Here is a 16,311-nt window from a genome sequence, read left to right as displayed (position 1 = left end):
GCACCCGAAACCAAGTGCCGGGCTGCACGGTGGTGGCCCGGACCACACAAAGGGGCAAGAATTTGGGCCAACCGTCGAACCGGCAAAATCGTCAAGATGGCCGTGCCCTAGTGCTCACAACCACCCCATTAACTTCTGCCCCGGGAGCGGATGATGGCCCGCTTCACGACCCGAGAGGCTGGCACTGACACACAAGGCGGGCGCGGGGCAATTTCTGCCATGGGGTGGAAAGGGGTCAGCGCACAGCGCTAAGGGGTCGCCGCACACGCCGATGATATCGGCAGTTGCTCGGTGGCCCGGGGTGCAGTCCACAAACTCCCGGGCAATTTCGCAGGAGCCGGTAGCGACCCCCTCCACACCGGGCCCAGCAGCAGTGTGCACACCCCATTAGGCACCAACGGGCATTGCAAAAAGAGGCAATTTCAACCTCAGTATTTAAAAAACTTTATCCTGAAAAGCAGTAATCAGATATTGCTGAAGTAGAGAAAACAATTTAAAATTTCATGCACACTTATGCCACATCAGCATTTTCAGTTGTCACTATTCATTTACCCAGACAGTATTTCTGTGACTTTGCACCATTGCACAATTAGGCTGCCAAACAAACAAAAAAGGAATAGATGAGAAAAAAAAAAAATAGAGGCTACTATTTCTATCGAACCTTTGTATGCACAATGGGCCATAAATTGCGGCCTCTCCGGGTGCGTACGATGTCCTGAAGCCCTGTTCCAGCCATACTTCTTGGGTATGGAATCTTGTGGCATCCACGAAACTAAACCCGACACTTGCGATCAATCTGTCAAATTCTTTTGACAGATCGCGCATCTCCCCGTGAGTAGGACCTTTGCGGGCGGAGATCTGCGCTATTTCCCCAACTCTTGCCCAGCAAATGCGCCTCAAACTCTTACGCCTGGTAAAAGCTGGCGAAAGCCTGCTGTTACCAGCGCAAGAAATTTAAAAGATAGAAAAAATAAATATTACTTATTTTTATTTTTAAAAACCCTGCCCATGAATGTAAGTTTATGATTAACACTATTGAAAATTTTTTTTTTAATTTCCAAAGTAATAATTTTTTTTTAAACATTAATTTAATTTCTATTAACTGTACTTTTATAAAAATGAAATGTTCTTTTTAATTATGTGTGCGGGTTTTTTTCATTTTTAAGTGTATTCTCATTGATAGTACTGAGTTCCCATTAGTATCAATGAGAATATTACATTGTGATTGATGGTCCAGGTCCACATCAACTTTTGGCCCACTAGATCTAAACAGTATTAGAAATCAGAATATCGAATTAGCTCACAAAACGAGAGAGTGTGCGGTGTTTCACACTGAGAGACAGTCTGAGAATATTCCAGCCCCATCATTACTGTCAAATTCTGTTTGATAATACTCCTATGAAGTGCATTAGGATATTTTATGATGTTAAAGGCACTATATAAATGAAAGGTGTTGTTATTGTTGACATAGCTCATGAATTTCTATCTGTCTTCATTGAATGACAGTCAGGGTGATCTCATCATTCTACAACCTCCACTGCCCCACTTTAAATTATCAATGTTGTTACTAAAATGGACATAGTTATTCATTATTGGAGTCATTCCCTTGCCTATACCACAGACTGCAATTATACTCAGGTCGTCTCCAGTAGATAATCTCCCTTAACCAGGGGAAACCTTTGTATTGTACATTGCAGGTGCTATAGATATCATAAGCACAAAGATAACTTTATTAAACAAAAGAGATATCTAGAAGTGGAAGTTGGAATGGTGTGTATGGAAAAGGTCATCAGTGTTAAAGCAATGGGGGGGGGGGGGGGCGGAGGGAAGGGAGGAAGAGAGGAAAACAAACAACTTATCAAAGATTAACATTTACAGAGTTAAGCTGTTTGTGTAATGTATTTCAATTGTATCTGATTCTAAAGTGATCTTATAGATTTCACTGAAGAACATTGTTTATGAAATCACATGCATGCTTTGTGTGCAGTATCTTCTGTTAACATTTTGTCACAGTTCCGGCTGATAAAAAGTGCTCAAGTGAAACAGAAATTTTACTGAATCACTTTTTTTTTTAAATCAGCTGAAACATCTTGGGTGATTCCTGTGGGTTAATCCCACTATCCTACATTAGGATCGCAAAAGAATAAAACACAATCTTCTGCCGTTTCCTGATGAACTGAAACACAATGCAGAGAATTACATAGACCATAACAGCAAAGAAACTGGCCATTCGACCCAACTGGTCTATGCCGGTGTTTACGCTGCAACAAGCCTCTTCCCACCCTTCGTCATTCTAACCCTATCAATATTGAGAGTGGTCAACTTTTCTTCTAACATAAGGTTCACTATCTAGGAGCAAAGGGCAAATTGCTCAAATCCTCTGCTCTACCTAGCAACAATACAAAGGATGTGCTTAGATCATCGGATACATACATGGCAAGGGATTCCCCACCTTGCTGCAATGTAACAATTTGCACTTTCTTAAGAGTAAGGTTGTTTTCCCTTCCTGGTCTCTGCTCTCCCAGCCCCCAACTTGACCACAACTTTGACAATGCAGAAATCTGGTTAAATAAAATCTCCCTAAATTTCAAAACAAGCGGAACAAAGTGCTACAAATAATCCCCCTAAATGGCGAGAAAGAGGGTTTAACACTAGAAAGAGGGATTCCGGTCTCGGGCTGACCTGAGGGAGGTGGGGGAGCCTCCCAGTCTCAGGCCGTGCGCCGACGGTACACCGCTGGTTATACGGCCGGAAAGGGACCAGAACCAAATTCTACCACCCCCTTATGGTAGGATATTGAAGCAAGTTGAGAAGCTCCTATATTTGGGGAAATTGTCCATGGTTGATGGAAGGAATAGGCTCGAGAGCGCAATGGCCTTTTGTTCTTCCAATTCTTATTTTCTGTCCACCTCCACTTTCCAAAACAAAATCCACATTTTTTTCTCTAATAAATTAAGCTAAGTCAGCTATATCACTAAATAGCTAGTCACAAGATAATATAGAACAAGTAGTCCATTTGAGGATTCAAGCCCATTATTTTCAAGGCTACTGACTACTGGTAAAATGTAATTTGAGAGAAGTGAAGAATCGCAGGTAAAACCTTAGGAAGATAAAATTGTGAAATGTGCCCCTGGCTCCATAGTATTCCTGTGAAAAATTCCAGGATATCTAATCAACATTATAATCTAAAGTATTCAACCAGTTGTATTACACAGATGACATTTCAATGGTCTCAATAGCACAGAAACCATTATATTCTTTTTTATTAAACAGTATTTGGTCATCAACTTCTACTTTTATATGTTTTAATCCTATTCATTACTAAGTACTGCATAATCAAGTTGGCCATAACCTCATTAAGTAGCAGAACTGTCTCGAGGGAACTCCTGTTCCATAAACTCTTTTTTAAAGGAATTTATACAACATTTATTACTTTTGCTGAGTGTGTATTCTATTAAATTTATCGCGCAGAGGATAAAGTCACCCATTATGCTGAGTAAAATTGGTGAGCTGGGGAGGGGAGTAGGGTTGCTAACTCTGGTTGGACAAATTCCTGGAGGTGTCATCACATGACCTCCCGCCTCCAACCACCGCGCCCCCAAGCTCCTGCCATTGGTCGCCCAACATGTCCATCCTCGCGGGTCGCCGCCTTCCCACAGCCAATTGGAAAGCGATTAGATTCTTCATTACCTGATTGCCTGAATCAGGAATCATCCAAACAGCCTTTTGACTCCCATGTCCAATATTTTTTTTATAACTCAAAAAAAAATTCTTTGAACACTTTTATTTACAATAATTTTTTATTCCCTCTCTGATTTTTCTCCTGGAGATGTGTCTATAATTGCTGGAAACTCCAGTGAAATGCTGAGCACCAGGGGCGGGGGCGGTGGGGAGGGGGAAAGGGAGGTTGGGTTATGTTGTAATATTAACAGACATGTGGCTCAGACTAGGGCAGGACTGGCAACGAAACATTTTAGTTGCAAAATATTCGGAAGAGATAGCCGTATTCCTCAAAGTTAGCAAGGGCCATAATAATGGGTGACTTTAATTATCCAAGAGGCAGACTGTAGTAAAAATATCTAAGTGGAAAAGAAGGTTTCATCAATGTGATCAAGACTGATTTCTAGACCTGTATGTTTTCAATTCAACAGGAAAGGAAGCAGTGCTGGATATAGTTTGAAAGAAAGAAATGAGGCAAGTAGGTAATGTAAGGGTAAGGAAATATCCAAAAGACAATGACCATAAAATGATTAGATTCAATGTAAAAAGCCAAAAGGCAAGCAACAAAGATAAAAGGTACTTGACTAGAAAAAAAACATTTTTTTATTAGATAAAGCCCAGCTAAAGAGGAAAGAAAAAGACGACAAATAAGACTGTTGTCAAACTTTCAAAAAGGCAATGATTAAGGTACATATTCGACCTATTCTCACAGGTAATAAAGGAGGTGCAGCAAAAGCTGGCGTTCCACGGATGAAAAATTAAATTTAAAAAGTGTTTGACAAATCTAGGGTTAATCACACAAAAGGCAATCAAGCAGAGTATAGAAAATATGACGGGGAAGCAAAAAAAAAGAAGAGATTTGAAATGTTAAGAGGGCAAAAAGAAAAGAAAAAAATACGCAGGGAACTTGAGGGAAATAGTAATAGAATTTATAAACACAGAAAATTATTTTTTAAAGTTTGAAAGGGAAAAAGGAAATCTTTCATGGAAGATGAAAGAATAGTGGGTAGTGGATAAAATGATGGAATCAATTATTAAGGATGTCATAGCAGCGCATTTAGAAAGAGGTGACATGATAGGTCCAAGTTAGCATGGATTTGTGAAGGGGAAATCATGCTTGACAAATCTTCTGGAATTTTTTGAGGATGTTTCCAGTAGAATGGACAAGGGAGAACCAGTTGATGTGGTATATTTTGACTTTCAGAAGGCTTTCGACAAGGTCCCACACAAGAGATTAATGTGCAAAGTTAAAGCATATGGGATTGGGGGTAGTGTGCTGACATGGATTGAGAACTGGTTGGCAGACAGGAAGCAAAAAGTAGGAGTAAATGGGTACTTTTCAGAATGACAGGCAGTGACTAGTGGGGTACCGCAAGGTTCTGTGCTGGGGTCCTAGCTGTTTACATTGTACATTAATGATTTAGACGAGGGGATTAAATGTAGTATCTCCAAATTTGCAGATGACACTAAGTTGGGTGGCAGTGTGAGCTGCGAGGAGGATGCTATGAGGCTGCAGAGTGACTTGGATAGGTTAGGTGAGTGGGCAAATGCATGGCAGATGAAGTATAATGTGGATAAATGCGAGGTTATCCACTTTGGTGGTAAAAACAGAGAGACAGACTATTATCTGAATGGTGACAGATTAGGAAAAGGGGAGGTGCAACGAGACCTGGGTGTCATGGTACATCAGTCATTGAAGGTTGGCATGCAGGTACAGCAGGCGGTTAAGAAAGCAAATGGCATGTTGGCCTTCATAGCGAGGGGATTTGAATACGGGGCAGGGAGGTGTTGCTACAGTTGTACAGGGCCTTGGTGAGGCCACACCTGGAGTATTGTGTACAGTTTTGGTCTCCTAACTTGAGGAAGGACATTCTTGCTATTGAGGGAGTGCAGTGAAGGTTCACCAGACTGATTCCCGGGATGGTGGGACTGACCTATCAAGAAAGACTGGATCAACTGGGCTTGTATTCACTGGAGTTCAGAAGAATGAGAGGGGACCTCATAGAAACGTTTAAAATTCTGACGGGTTTAGACAGGTTGGATGCAGGAAGAATGTTCCCAATGTTGGGGAAGTCCAGAATCAGGGGTCACAGTCTAAGGATAAGGGGTAAGCCATTTAGGACCGAGATGAGGAGAAACGTCTTCACCCAGAGAGTGGTGAACCTGTGGAATTCTCTACCACAGAAAGTTGTTGAAGCCAATTCACTAAATATATTCAAAAGGGAGTTAGATGAAGTCCTTACTACTAGGGGGATCAAGGGGTATGGCGAGAAAGCAGGAAGGGGGTACTGAATTTGCATGTTCAGCCATGAACTCATTGAATGGCGGTGCAGGCTAGAAGTGCCGAATGGCCTACTCCTGCACCTATTTTCTATGTTTCTATATAATATTGGTGATAGTAAATGAATGGTTTGACTCTTTACACAGGAGATAGTGGAGATTAATGGGACAAAAGGATGAGGTGGAGCTGAACAGGAACAGCTCAGTCAGGGGAGTAGCTAGATGTGGTTTGCAGGTCTTCAGAACTACAGCCTAACATCGGGTGAGGGTTAGCAACGACAGGCCATAATGGGGACAAGATTACTCACTTAAAAAGATCTAAGTTAATTAAGAACAGCCGGAATGTATTTGTAAAAGCTATGTCATGTGTGACAAATCTAAAAGTTCTTTTAAGGAACAAACAGTATGTTGAGAAAAGGAAATACAATGGATGCTGAGGATATGGATTTGCTACTGGCAACCATCGGTGGCCGTGCCTTCTGTTGCCTGGGCTCTACGCTCTGGAACTCCCTGCCTAAACCTCTCTGCCTCTGTACTTCTCTTTCCTCCTTCAAAATGCTCCTTAAAACCTACCGCTTTGACCAAGCTTTTGGTCACCTGCCCTAATTTCTCTTTATGCAGCTTGGTGTCAAATATTTTATCTCATAATACTCCTGTAGAAACATAGAAACATAGAAAATAGGTGCAGGAGTAGGCCATTCGGCCCTTCTAGCCTGCACCACCATTCAATGAGTTCATGGCTGAACATGCAACTTCAGTACCTCATTCCTGCTTTATCGCCATACCCCTTGATTCCCCCTAGTAGTAAGGACTTCATCTAACTCCTTTTTGAATATATTTAGTGAATTGGCCTCAACAACTTTCTGTGGTAGAGAATTCCACAGGTTCACTACTCTCTGGGTGAAGAAATTCCTCCTCATCTCGGTCCTAAATGGCTTCCCCCTTATCCTTAGACTGTGTCCCCTGGTTCTGGACTTCCCCAACATTGGGAACATTCTTCCTGCATCTAACCTGTCTAACCCCGTCAGAATTTTAAACGTTTCTATGAGGTCGCCTCTCATTCTTCTGAACTCCAGTGAATACAAGCCCAGTTGATCCAGTCTTTCTTGATAGGTCAGTCCCGCCATCCCGGGAATCAGTCTGGTGAACCTTCGCTGCACTCCCTCAATAGCAAGAATGTCCTTCCTCAGGTTAGGAGACCAAAACTGTACACAATACTCCAGGTGTGGCCTCACCAAGGCCCTGTACAATTGTAGCAACACCTCCCTGCCCTTGTACTCAAATCTCCTCGCTATAAAGGCCAACATGCCATTTGCTTTCTTAACCGCCTGCTGTACCTGCATGCCAACCTTCAATGACTGATGTACCATGACACCCAGGTCTCTTTGCACCTGCCCTTTTCCTAATCTGTCACCATTCAGATAATAGTCTGTCTCTCTGTTTTTACCACCAAAGTGGATAACCTCACATTTATCCACATTATACTTCATCTGCCATGCATTTGCCCACTCACCTAACCTATCCAAGTCGCTCTGCAGCCCCATAGAATCCTCCTTGCAGCTCACACTGCCACCCAACTTAGTGTCATCCGGAAATTTGGAGATACTACATTTAATCCCCTCGTCTAAATCATTAATGTACAGTGTAAACAGCTGGGGCCCCAGCACAGAACCTTGCGGTACCCCACTAGTCACTGCCTGCCATTCTGAAAAGTCCCCATTTACTCCTACTCTTTGCTTCCTGTCTGACAACCAGTTCTCAATCCATGTCAGCACACTACCCCCAATCCCATGTGCTTTAACTTTGCACATTAATCTCTTGTGTGGGACCTTGTCGAAAGCCTTCTGAAAGTCCAAATATACCACATCAACTGGTTCTCCCTTGTCCACTCTACTGGAAACATCCTCAAAAAATTCCAGAAGATTTGTCAAGCATGATTTCCCTTTCACAAATCCATGCTGACTTGGACCTATCATATTACCTCTTTCCAAATGCACTGCGATGACATCCTTAATAATTGATTCCATCATTTTACCCACTACCGATGTCAGGCTGACCGGTCTGTAATTCCCTGTTTTCTCTCTCCCTCCTTTTTTAAAAAGTGGGGTTACATTGGCTACCCTCCACTCCATAGGAACTGATCCAGAGTCAATGGAATGTTGGAAAATGACTGTCAATGCATCCACTATTTCCAAGGCCACCTCCTTAAGTACTCTGGACTTCAGGAACATTCTTCCTGCATCTAACCTGTCTGAACCCATCAGAATTTTAAACGTTTCTATGAGGTCCCCTATCATTCTTCTGAACTCCAGTGAAGTGCCTTGGGATGTTTCACTATATTAAAGGCGCTATATAAATACAAGTTGTTGTTGTTGGTTGATAAAATTAAGGCATGCAGCATTAAAGGGGTAGTATTGAAGGGACCAACACTTTCCATTTTGTTATCCATTATTTCATCTGGAAGAGTTATTCACATAGGTTTGTATATATTATGTATTATACATACATAAAGAGCTCATGAAAATAATTAGCTACTTACTGTATAAGGATCAATATAATCACTTGGAAGCCTGCCATCACTATGAAGCAAAATCCGGGCAGTGATGTGAGCATTTGGGGATAGAGTACATCAAATATAGTTGCCCCAATTATAACACAGATTGCTTCTATCGAAGCCAGGCAAGAAAACATTGCACCTATTCATAATATAAAAAAATATATAAAATATCAAATTTTAGGTCACAGAACTAATACACAGTACCAGGTGAACACAATAGCAGCTGAAATATCACCATCTTTCAACCTCTAATACAAAAGCAAAATACTGCGGATGCTGGAATGTGGAATAAAAACAGAAAATGCTGGAAATCTCAGCAGGTCAGGCAGCATCTGTGGAGAGGAAGCAGAGTTAACGTTTTGGGTCCGTGACCCTTTGTCGGAACCGGAGAGCGTTCAGAAATTCTTAAGCAGCACTGAAAGGGGGAGGGGAAGAACAAGAGGGAAGGTCTGTGATAGGGTGGAAGACAGGAGAGATGAGAGACAAAAGGGACAATGGCCCAAATTCAAATGGTAATGCCAGGAGTTAGAAAAACATTAGTCAAGATAGGGTGTGAATGGTGGGATAATGACCAACTGCCATTGGAGACAAGGAGAGAAAAAGAAAGAAAAAACACAGGCTCTGGGAGGGGAGAGGAGCCAAAGAGTGGCAGCGGTTACGCTCTGAAATTTTTCAACTTGACGTTGAATCCAGAAGGCTGTAAAGTGCCTCAATGAAAGATATGGTGCTGTTCCTCGAGCTTGCGTTGAGCTTCAGTGGAACAGTGTAGGAGACCGAGGATATAGAGGTCAGAGTGGGAATGGAATGGAGAATTAAAATGATTAGCCCCTGTGGATACAGTACACAATTAAAATTAGAATTCATAAGGGCAGAACAGAAGGGCCTGTAACAAAGATTGAATATTAAAATATTGGCAAAAGTACAGACATTGGTTCATCATTGATGCAGGAGTCAAAAGATCATCTGCTCTACTGCAGTACCTGTTCATTTCAGAGACTGATAGCGGCAAATGCAAATAGCTGGATAGTTAAATAGCTGAGATGACTGAGGGAATACAGAGGTCTATGGTATATGAGCCAAAATACAAGAAACCGAATCATCAACATGGGAAAGAGGAAAAAAACATGAAAACAGAAGATGATGAGGTTACGAGCCGTTATCAATAGAAGCAAAAATGTATTTATAGTTTGATTGCAAACAGTCCGATAAGTCTACAGAAAGAGCTAGACTTTCCATTGAGATCGTCAGTTACCGCCCATTTAGGACTTTTGTTCATAAATGGAATGGACAAACTACCGGGAAAACCTCTGGCTTTCTGCTGAAGGGGTCAAAGTACATGACCTCCTTCTCAAATGGGTTTTACCTTCTTTGTGTAGTTTTGGCAACAACGAGCAAATCTGGCTGCATTTCCATTTGTCTATAGCACAACAGAAGGCAACTGCCCATATGTCTTTCTCAGAGTTGCTTTATAAGATTTATAAGGAAGTATTGACTGCTCGCGAAAGCTTTAGTACTTAAATATTAAAGAAATGAGATTAGGATCACATTTTAAACCATTTGTAATTAATGCAAGTCACATTGAATTATAGCAAAATCATTACATTTAATTATTTCACAAGCAAATCTGCAATATTTACCTTGTTCATTTCGTTCCACGATACCGGATGCCACAGAAGAAAGCACAGCCGAAGTAAATCCAGAAAGACTATTCATTACAGCACCTGAAAGATTAATATTCAAAGTAAATGATCAATGTTATTTTGTTAATTTTCACACAAATCAATTTTACTGAGATCTACACATGTGAATACAAGTGGGAGGAGTTGTAATGGACCACTGAGAAAGAAAGAAAAATATTGCATTTTTTGAACACCTTTTTGATTTCAAGGATGTCCCAAAGCACTTTACAGCCAATTAAGTACTTTTGAAATGTAATCACCATTGTAATGTAGGGAAACGCAGCAGGCAAATTGCGCACAGCAAGACCCAAATAAAATGAGATAATGAACAGTGAATCTGATTTAGTGATGTTGATTGAGGGATAAATATTGACCAGGACATTAGGGACACCACGGAGAACTCCCCTGCTTTTCTTCAAATAGTTCCATGGGATCTTTTATGCAAGAGGGCAAACAGGGCCTCTGACAGTGCAGCACTCCCTCAGTATTGCACTGTAGCATCAGCCTAGATTTTGCACTCAAGCCTATGGACTGGGACTTGAACCCACAACCTTTTGGCTCTGAGGCGAGATCCTCACGAAGGTAAGGCTTTTGTAAGCTGTCTTAACCAACTATTATGGGAATTTTACCTATGGAAGGGGTTTAGTTTTAATTTATGTCATAATTTTGATGTACTGTCAAATTCAAAGGGTTAACGCCCAGAGATACACAAGCCACTCAGAATGTTGATTGGGGTAGCTCCCAGGATGGGATACCAGACACGCTAGCCACCACAGATATCAAATCATTTACATCAGAAGGAGATTAAGAGCTTAACGTATCACCTGGCTTTATTATAAAATACTTTTCAGTCCTTATGGCCAGCAGGGTGTTTAACTGAGCAGACATACTGGAGGAGATTTTAGCTCCATCTGCCAGCTGTAACAGAGTTAAAGCACCATAAGCAGTCCCTCGAAATCGAGGAAGATTTGGTTCCACTCTAAAACTGAGTTCTCAGGTGACTGTACAGTCCAATACAGGAATTACATTTTCTGTCACAGGTGGTAGACAGTAGTTGAAGGACGGGATGGGTGGAGAGTCTGGTTTGCCGCACTCTCCTTCCGCTGCCTGCGCTTGGTTTCTGCCTGCGCTTGGTTTCTGCATGCTCTCGGCGACGAGACTTGAGGTGCTCAGCGCCCTCCTGGATGCACTTCCTCCACTTAGAGCGATCTTTGGCCAGGGATTCCCAGGTGTCAGTGGGGATGTTGTACTTTATCAAGGAGGCTTTGAGGGTGTCCCTCAAACATTTCCTCTGCCCACCTGGGGCTCGCTTGCCGTGTAGGAGTTCGGAGTAGAGCGCTTGCTTTGGGAATCTCGTGTTGGGTATGCGGACGATGTGGCCCACCCAACGGAGCTGATCGACTATGGTCAGTGCTTCGATGGTGGGGATGTTGGCCTGAGCGAAAACACTGACATTGGTGCATCTATCCTCTCAGTGGATTTGCAGGATCTTGGGAAGGCAGCGCTGCTGTTTTGCGTCAAAAATACTGCTAATCACTCCGTTATTTTTATTTTTTTTAAAAGCCCAGTGGTAAAAATCGGTAACTACGGTCGGTCCTCGCCAACCTTACACCGAGGCCGATTATCGCTGCGAGTTGGGCCTTGGGAGGGAGGAAAACAAAAAAAATTGCAAAAAATAAAAATCATAAAACATTCACAAGACACTTCACTATTGAATCACTGAAAAAGAATTAAAAAATAAAAACTTTATCTTACCTTTTATTGCAGGTCTTCATACTTACCGCGGTCCCAATGGCTGCAACGTGGTTTTTCCTGGGCAGTTTTTTCCTAACTAACTACGGGTCACTGCTGAGCCAAATAGTTTTTTTTCACAACAGTAAATAATCCCCCCCACCCATGCAAGGACACACACACCAAAATTAATTGCAAGAAACAAAAAATTTAAAAAAAATTAAAAATCACAAAACATTCACAAGACACTCAACTATCTAATCGCTGCAAAAGAATTTAAAAATTAAAACGCTAACTTACCTTTTTTTGCAGGCCGTCTTACTTACTGTTGTCCTTGGGGCCGCAACGCAGGTTTATCTCGGGCGTTTTTTTTTTCGCCTAGTGTACGGCCGGCCGAAAGGTTCCGAAATCCGGAAATACTCGAAATCCGGAAGGCCTTGGTCCAGAGGTTTCCGGATTTCGGAGGTTGAACCTGTACTTGCAACAAGAGGTCTATGTTATAAACCCCCCAGGTCATACTATTGGTAAACGAGATATCGGGCAGTAAAAATGTGCTACTGATCAGAAAGGACATGAAGTCTGCTAATGTGAGTGACTTGTGCCACTGAGCCAGAGAAAATATCTACTGTAACAAAATTTGTAACGCCATCACAGATCCAAATGCATTGCAACAATTTTAAGTTGACATCCTGCCGATCCAGGCTCAACCTCCAAAATTTAAAAAAAATACTGCTATCGCGTATAAATAAATGTCCGGATTTTGGAATATTTTCTGAAACATAGAATAGGTGCAGGCGTAGGCCATTTGGCCCTTCGAGCCTGCACCACCATTCAATATGATCATGGCTGATCATTCACCTCAGTACCCCTTTCCTTCTTTCTCTCCATACCCCTTTCCTTCTTTCTCTCCATACCCCTTGATCCCTTTAGCCGAAAGGGCCACATCTAACTCCCTTTTGAATATATCTAACGAACTGGCCTCAACAACTTTCTGTGGTAGAGAATTCCACAGATTCACAATTCTCTGAGTGAAGAAGTTTCTCCTCATCTAAATAGCTTACCCCTTATCCTTACACTGTGCCCCCTGGTTCAAGATGTTCCCAACATCGGGAACATTCTTCCTGCCACAACCTGTCCAATCCTGTCAGAAATGTATATGTTTCGATGAGATCCCCTCTCATTCTTCTAAATTCCAGTGAATATAAGCCTAGTCAATCCAGTCTTTCTCCATATGTCAGTCCTGCCATCCCAGGAATCAGTCTGGTGAACCTTCACTGCACTCCCTCAATAGCAAGAATGTCCTTCCTCAGATTAGGAGACCAAAACTTCACACAATACTCACCAAGGTCCTGTACAACTGCAGCAAGATCTCCCTGCTCCTATCCTCAAATTCCCTCGCTATGAAGACCAGCATCCCATTTGCTTTCTTTACTGCCTGCTGTACCTGCATGTCTACCTTCAATGAGTGATGTACCATGACACCCAGGTCTCGTTGCACCTCCCCTTTTGCTCATCTGTCGCCATTCAGATAAAAATCTGCCTTCCTGTTTTTGCCACCAAAGTGGATAACCTCACATTTATCCACATTATACTGCATCTGCCATGCATTTCCCCATTCACCTAACCTGCCCAAGTCATCCTGCAGCCTCATAGCATCCTCCTTGCAGCTCGCACTGCCACCCAGCTTAGTGTCATCTGCAAACTTGGAGATATTACATTCAATTCCTTCATCCAAATCATTAATGTATATTGTAAATAGCTGGGGTCACAGCATTGAACCCTGCGGCACCCCACTAGTCACTGCCTGCCATTCTGAAAAGGACCCGTTTATTCCCACTCTTTGCTTCCTGTCTGCCAACCAGTTCTCTATCCAAGTCAATACATTACTCCCAATACCATGTGCTTTGATTTTGCACACCAATCTCTTGTGTGGTACCTTGTCAGAAGCCTTTTGAAAGTCCAAATGCACCACATCCACTGGTTCTCCCTTATCCATTCTACTACTTACATCCTCAAAAAAACTCTAGAAAATTTGTCAAGCATGATTTCCCTTTCATAAATATATGCTGACTTGGACCGATCCTGTCACTGCTTTCCAAATGCGCTGCTATTTCATCTTTAATAATTAATTCCAGCATTTTCCCACCACCGATGTCAGGCTAACCGATCTATAATTCCGTGTTTTCTCTCTCCCTCCTTTTTTAAAAAGTGGGGTTACATTAGCGACCTTCCAGTCCATAGGCACTGAACCAGAGTCCATATTTCTAGGGCCACTTCCTTAAGTACTCTGGGATGCAGACTACCAGGCCCTGGGGATTTATCAGCCTTCAGTCCCTTCAATTTCCCTAACACCATTTCCTGACTAATAAGGATTTCCCTCAGTTACCTCTTCTCACTAGACCCTCGGTCCCCTAGTATTTTCGGGAGATTATTCGTGTCTCCCTTAGTGAAGACCGAACCAAAGTATTTGTTCAATTGGTCGGCCATTTCCTTGTTCCCCATTATGAATTCACCTGATTGTGACTGCAAGGGACCTACAGTAGTCTTCACTAATCTTTTTCTCTTCACATATCTATAGAAGCTTTTGCAGTCAGTTTTTAATGTTCCCTGCAAGCTTACTCTCATACTCAATTTTCCCCTTCTAATTAAAAACCCTTAGTTCTCCTCTGCTGAACTCAAAATTTAAGGAGCAAGGAGCTAAATTAAAAAGTAGGACCTCAAAAGTAGTAATCTCGGGATTGCTACCAGTGCCACGTGCTAGTCAGAGTAGAAATCGCAGAATAGCGCAGATGAATACGTGGCTTGAGCAGTGGTGCAGCAGGGAGGAATTCAAATTCCTGGGGCATTGGAACCGGTTCTGGGGGAGGTGGGACCAGTACAAACCGGACAGTCTGCACCTGGGCAGGACCAGAACCAATGTCCTAGGGGGAGTGTTTGCTAGTGCTGTTGGGGAGGAGTTAAACTAATATGGCAGGGGGATGGGAACCAATGCAGCGAGACAGAGGGAAACAAAAAGGAGACAAAAGCAAAAGACAGAAAGGAGATGAGTAAAAGTGGAGGGCAGAGAAACCCAAGGCAAAGAACAAAAAGGGCCATTGTACAGCAAAATTCTAAAAGGACAAAGGATGTTAAAAAAACAAGCCTGAAGGCTTTGTGTCTTAATGCAAGGAGTATCTGTAATAAGGTGGATGAATTAACTGTGCAAATAGATGTTAACAAATATGATGTGATTGGGATTACAGAGACGTGGCTCCAGGATGATCAGGGCTGGGAACTCAACATCCAGAGGTATTCAATATTCAGCAAGGATAGAATAAAAGGAAAAGGAGGTGGGGTAGCATTGCTGGTTAAGGAGGAGATTAATGCAATAGTTAGGAAGGACATTAGCTTGGATGATGTGGAATCTATATGGGTAGAGCTGCAGAACACCAAAGGGCAAAAAACGTTAGTGGGAGTTGTGTACAGACCTCCAAACAGTAGTAGTGATGTTGGGGAGGGCATCAAACAGGAAATTAGGGGTGCATGCAATAAAGGTGCAGCAGTTATAATGGGTGACTTTAATATGCACATAGATTGGGTTAACCAAACTGGAAGCAATACGGTGGAGGAGGATTTCCTGGAGTGCATAAGAGATGGTTTTCTAGACCAATATGTCGAGGAACCAACTAGGGGGGAGGCCATTTTAGACTGGGTGTTGTGTAATGAGAGAGGATTAATTAGCAATCTCGTTGTGCGAGGCCCCTTGGGGAAGAGTGACCATAATATGGTGGAATTCTACATTAGGATGGAGAATGAAATAGTTAATTCAGAGACCATGGTCCAGAACTTAAAGAAGGCTAACTTTGAAGGTACGAGGCGTGAATTGGCTAGGACAGATTGGCGAATGATACTTAAGGGGTTGACTGTGGATGGGCAATGGCAGACATTTAGAGACCGCATGGATGAACTACAACAATTGTACATTCCTGTCTGGCGTAAAAATAAAAAAGGGAAGGTGGCTCAACCATGGCTATCAAGGGAAATCAGGGATAGTATTAAAGCCAAGGAAGTGGCATACAAATTGGCCAGAAATAGCAGCGAACCCGGGGACTGGGAGAAATTTAGAACTCAGCAGAGGAGGACAAAGGGTTTGATTAGGGCAGGGAAAATGGAGTACGAGAAGAAGCTTGCAGGGAACATTAAGACGGATTGCAAAAATTTCTATAGATATGTAAAGAGAAAAAGGTTCGTAAAGACAAATGTAGGTCCCCTGCAGTCAGAATCAGGGGAAGTCATAACGGGGAACAAAGAAATGGCAGACCAATTGAACAAGTACTTTGGTTCGGTATTCACTAAGGAGGACAC

General features: G+C 42.4%; 1 protein-coding gene across 1 annotated transcript in view; it reads right to left on the bottom strand.

Annotated features, from left to right (window-relative positions):
* The window catches only part of LOC139273874 (lysosomal proton-coupled steroid conjugate and bile acid symporter SLC46A3), a 147,321-nt gene that overhangs the window by 27,150 nt on the left and 103,860 nt on the right, over window positions 1–16,311 (bottom strand). The window contains exons 5-6 of the mRNA XM_070890950.1: window positions 10,195–10,278; window positions 8,540–8,696 (exon numbers count right to left, since the gene is read on the bottom strand). Of these exons, the coding sequence (XP_070747051.1) occupies window positions 8,540–8,696; window positions 10,195–10,278 (241 nt within the window). The remainder of the gene's footprint in view (window positions 1–8,539; window positions 8,697–10,194; window positions 10,279–16,311) is intronic.

Source organism: Pristiophorus japonicus, chromosome 9, assembly GCF_044704955.1.
Source record: "Pristiophorus japonicus isolate sPriJap1 chromosome 9, sPriJap1.hap1, whole genome shotgun sequence".
NCBI lineage: Eukaryota > Metazoa > Chordata > Chondrichthyes > Pristiophoridae > Pristiophorus > Pristiophorus japonicus.
The sequence above is the reverse complement of the archived record's forward strand: the minus strand, read 5'-3'. Positions and strand labels throughout refer to the sequence as shown.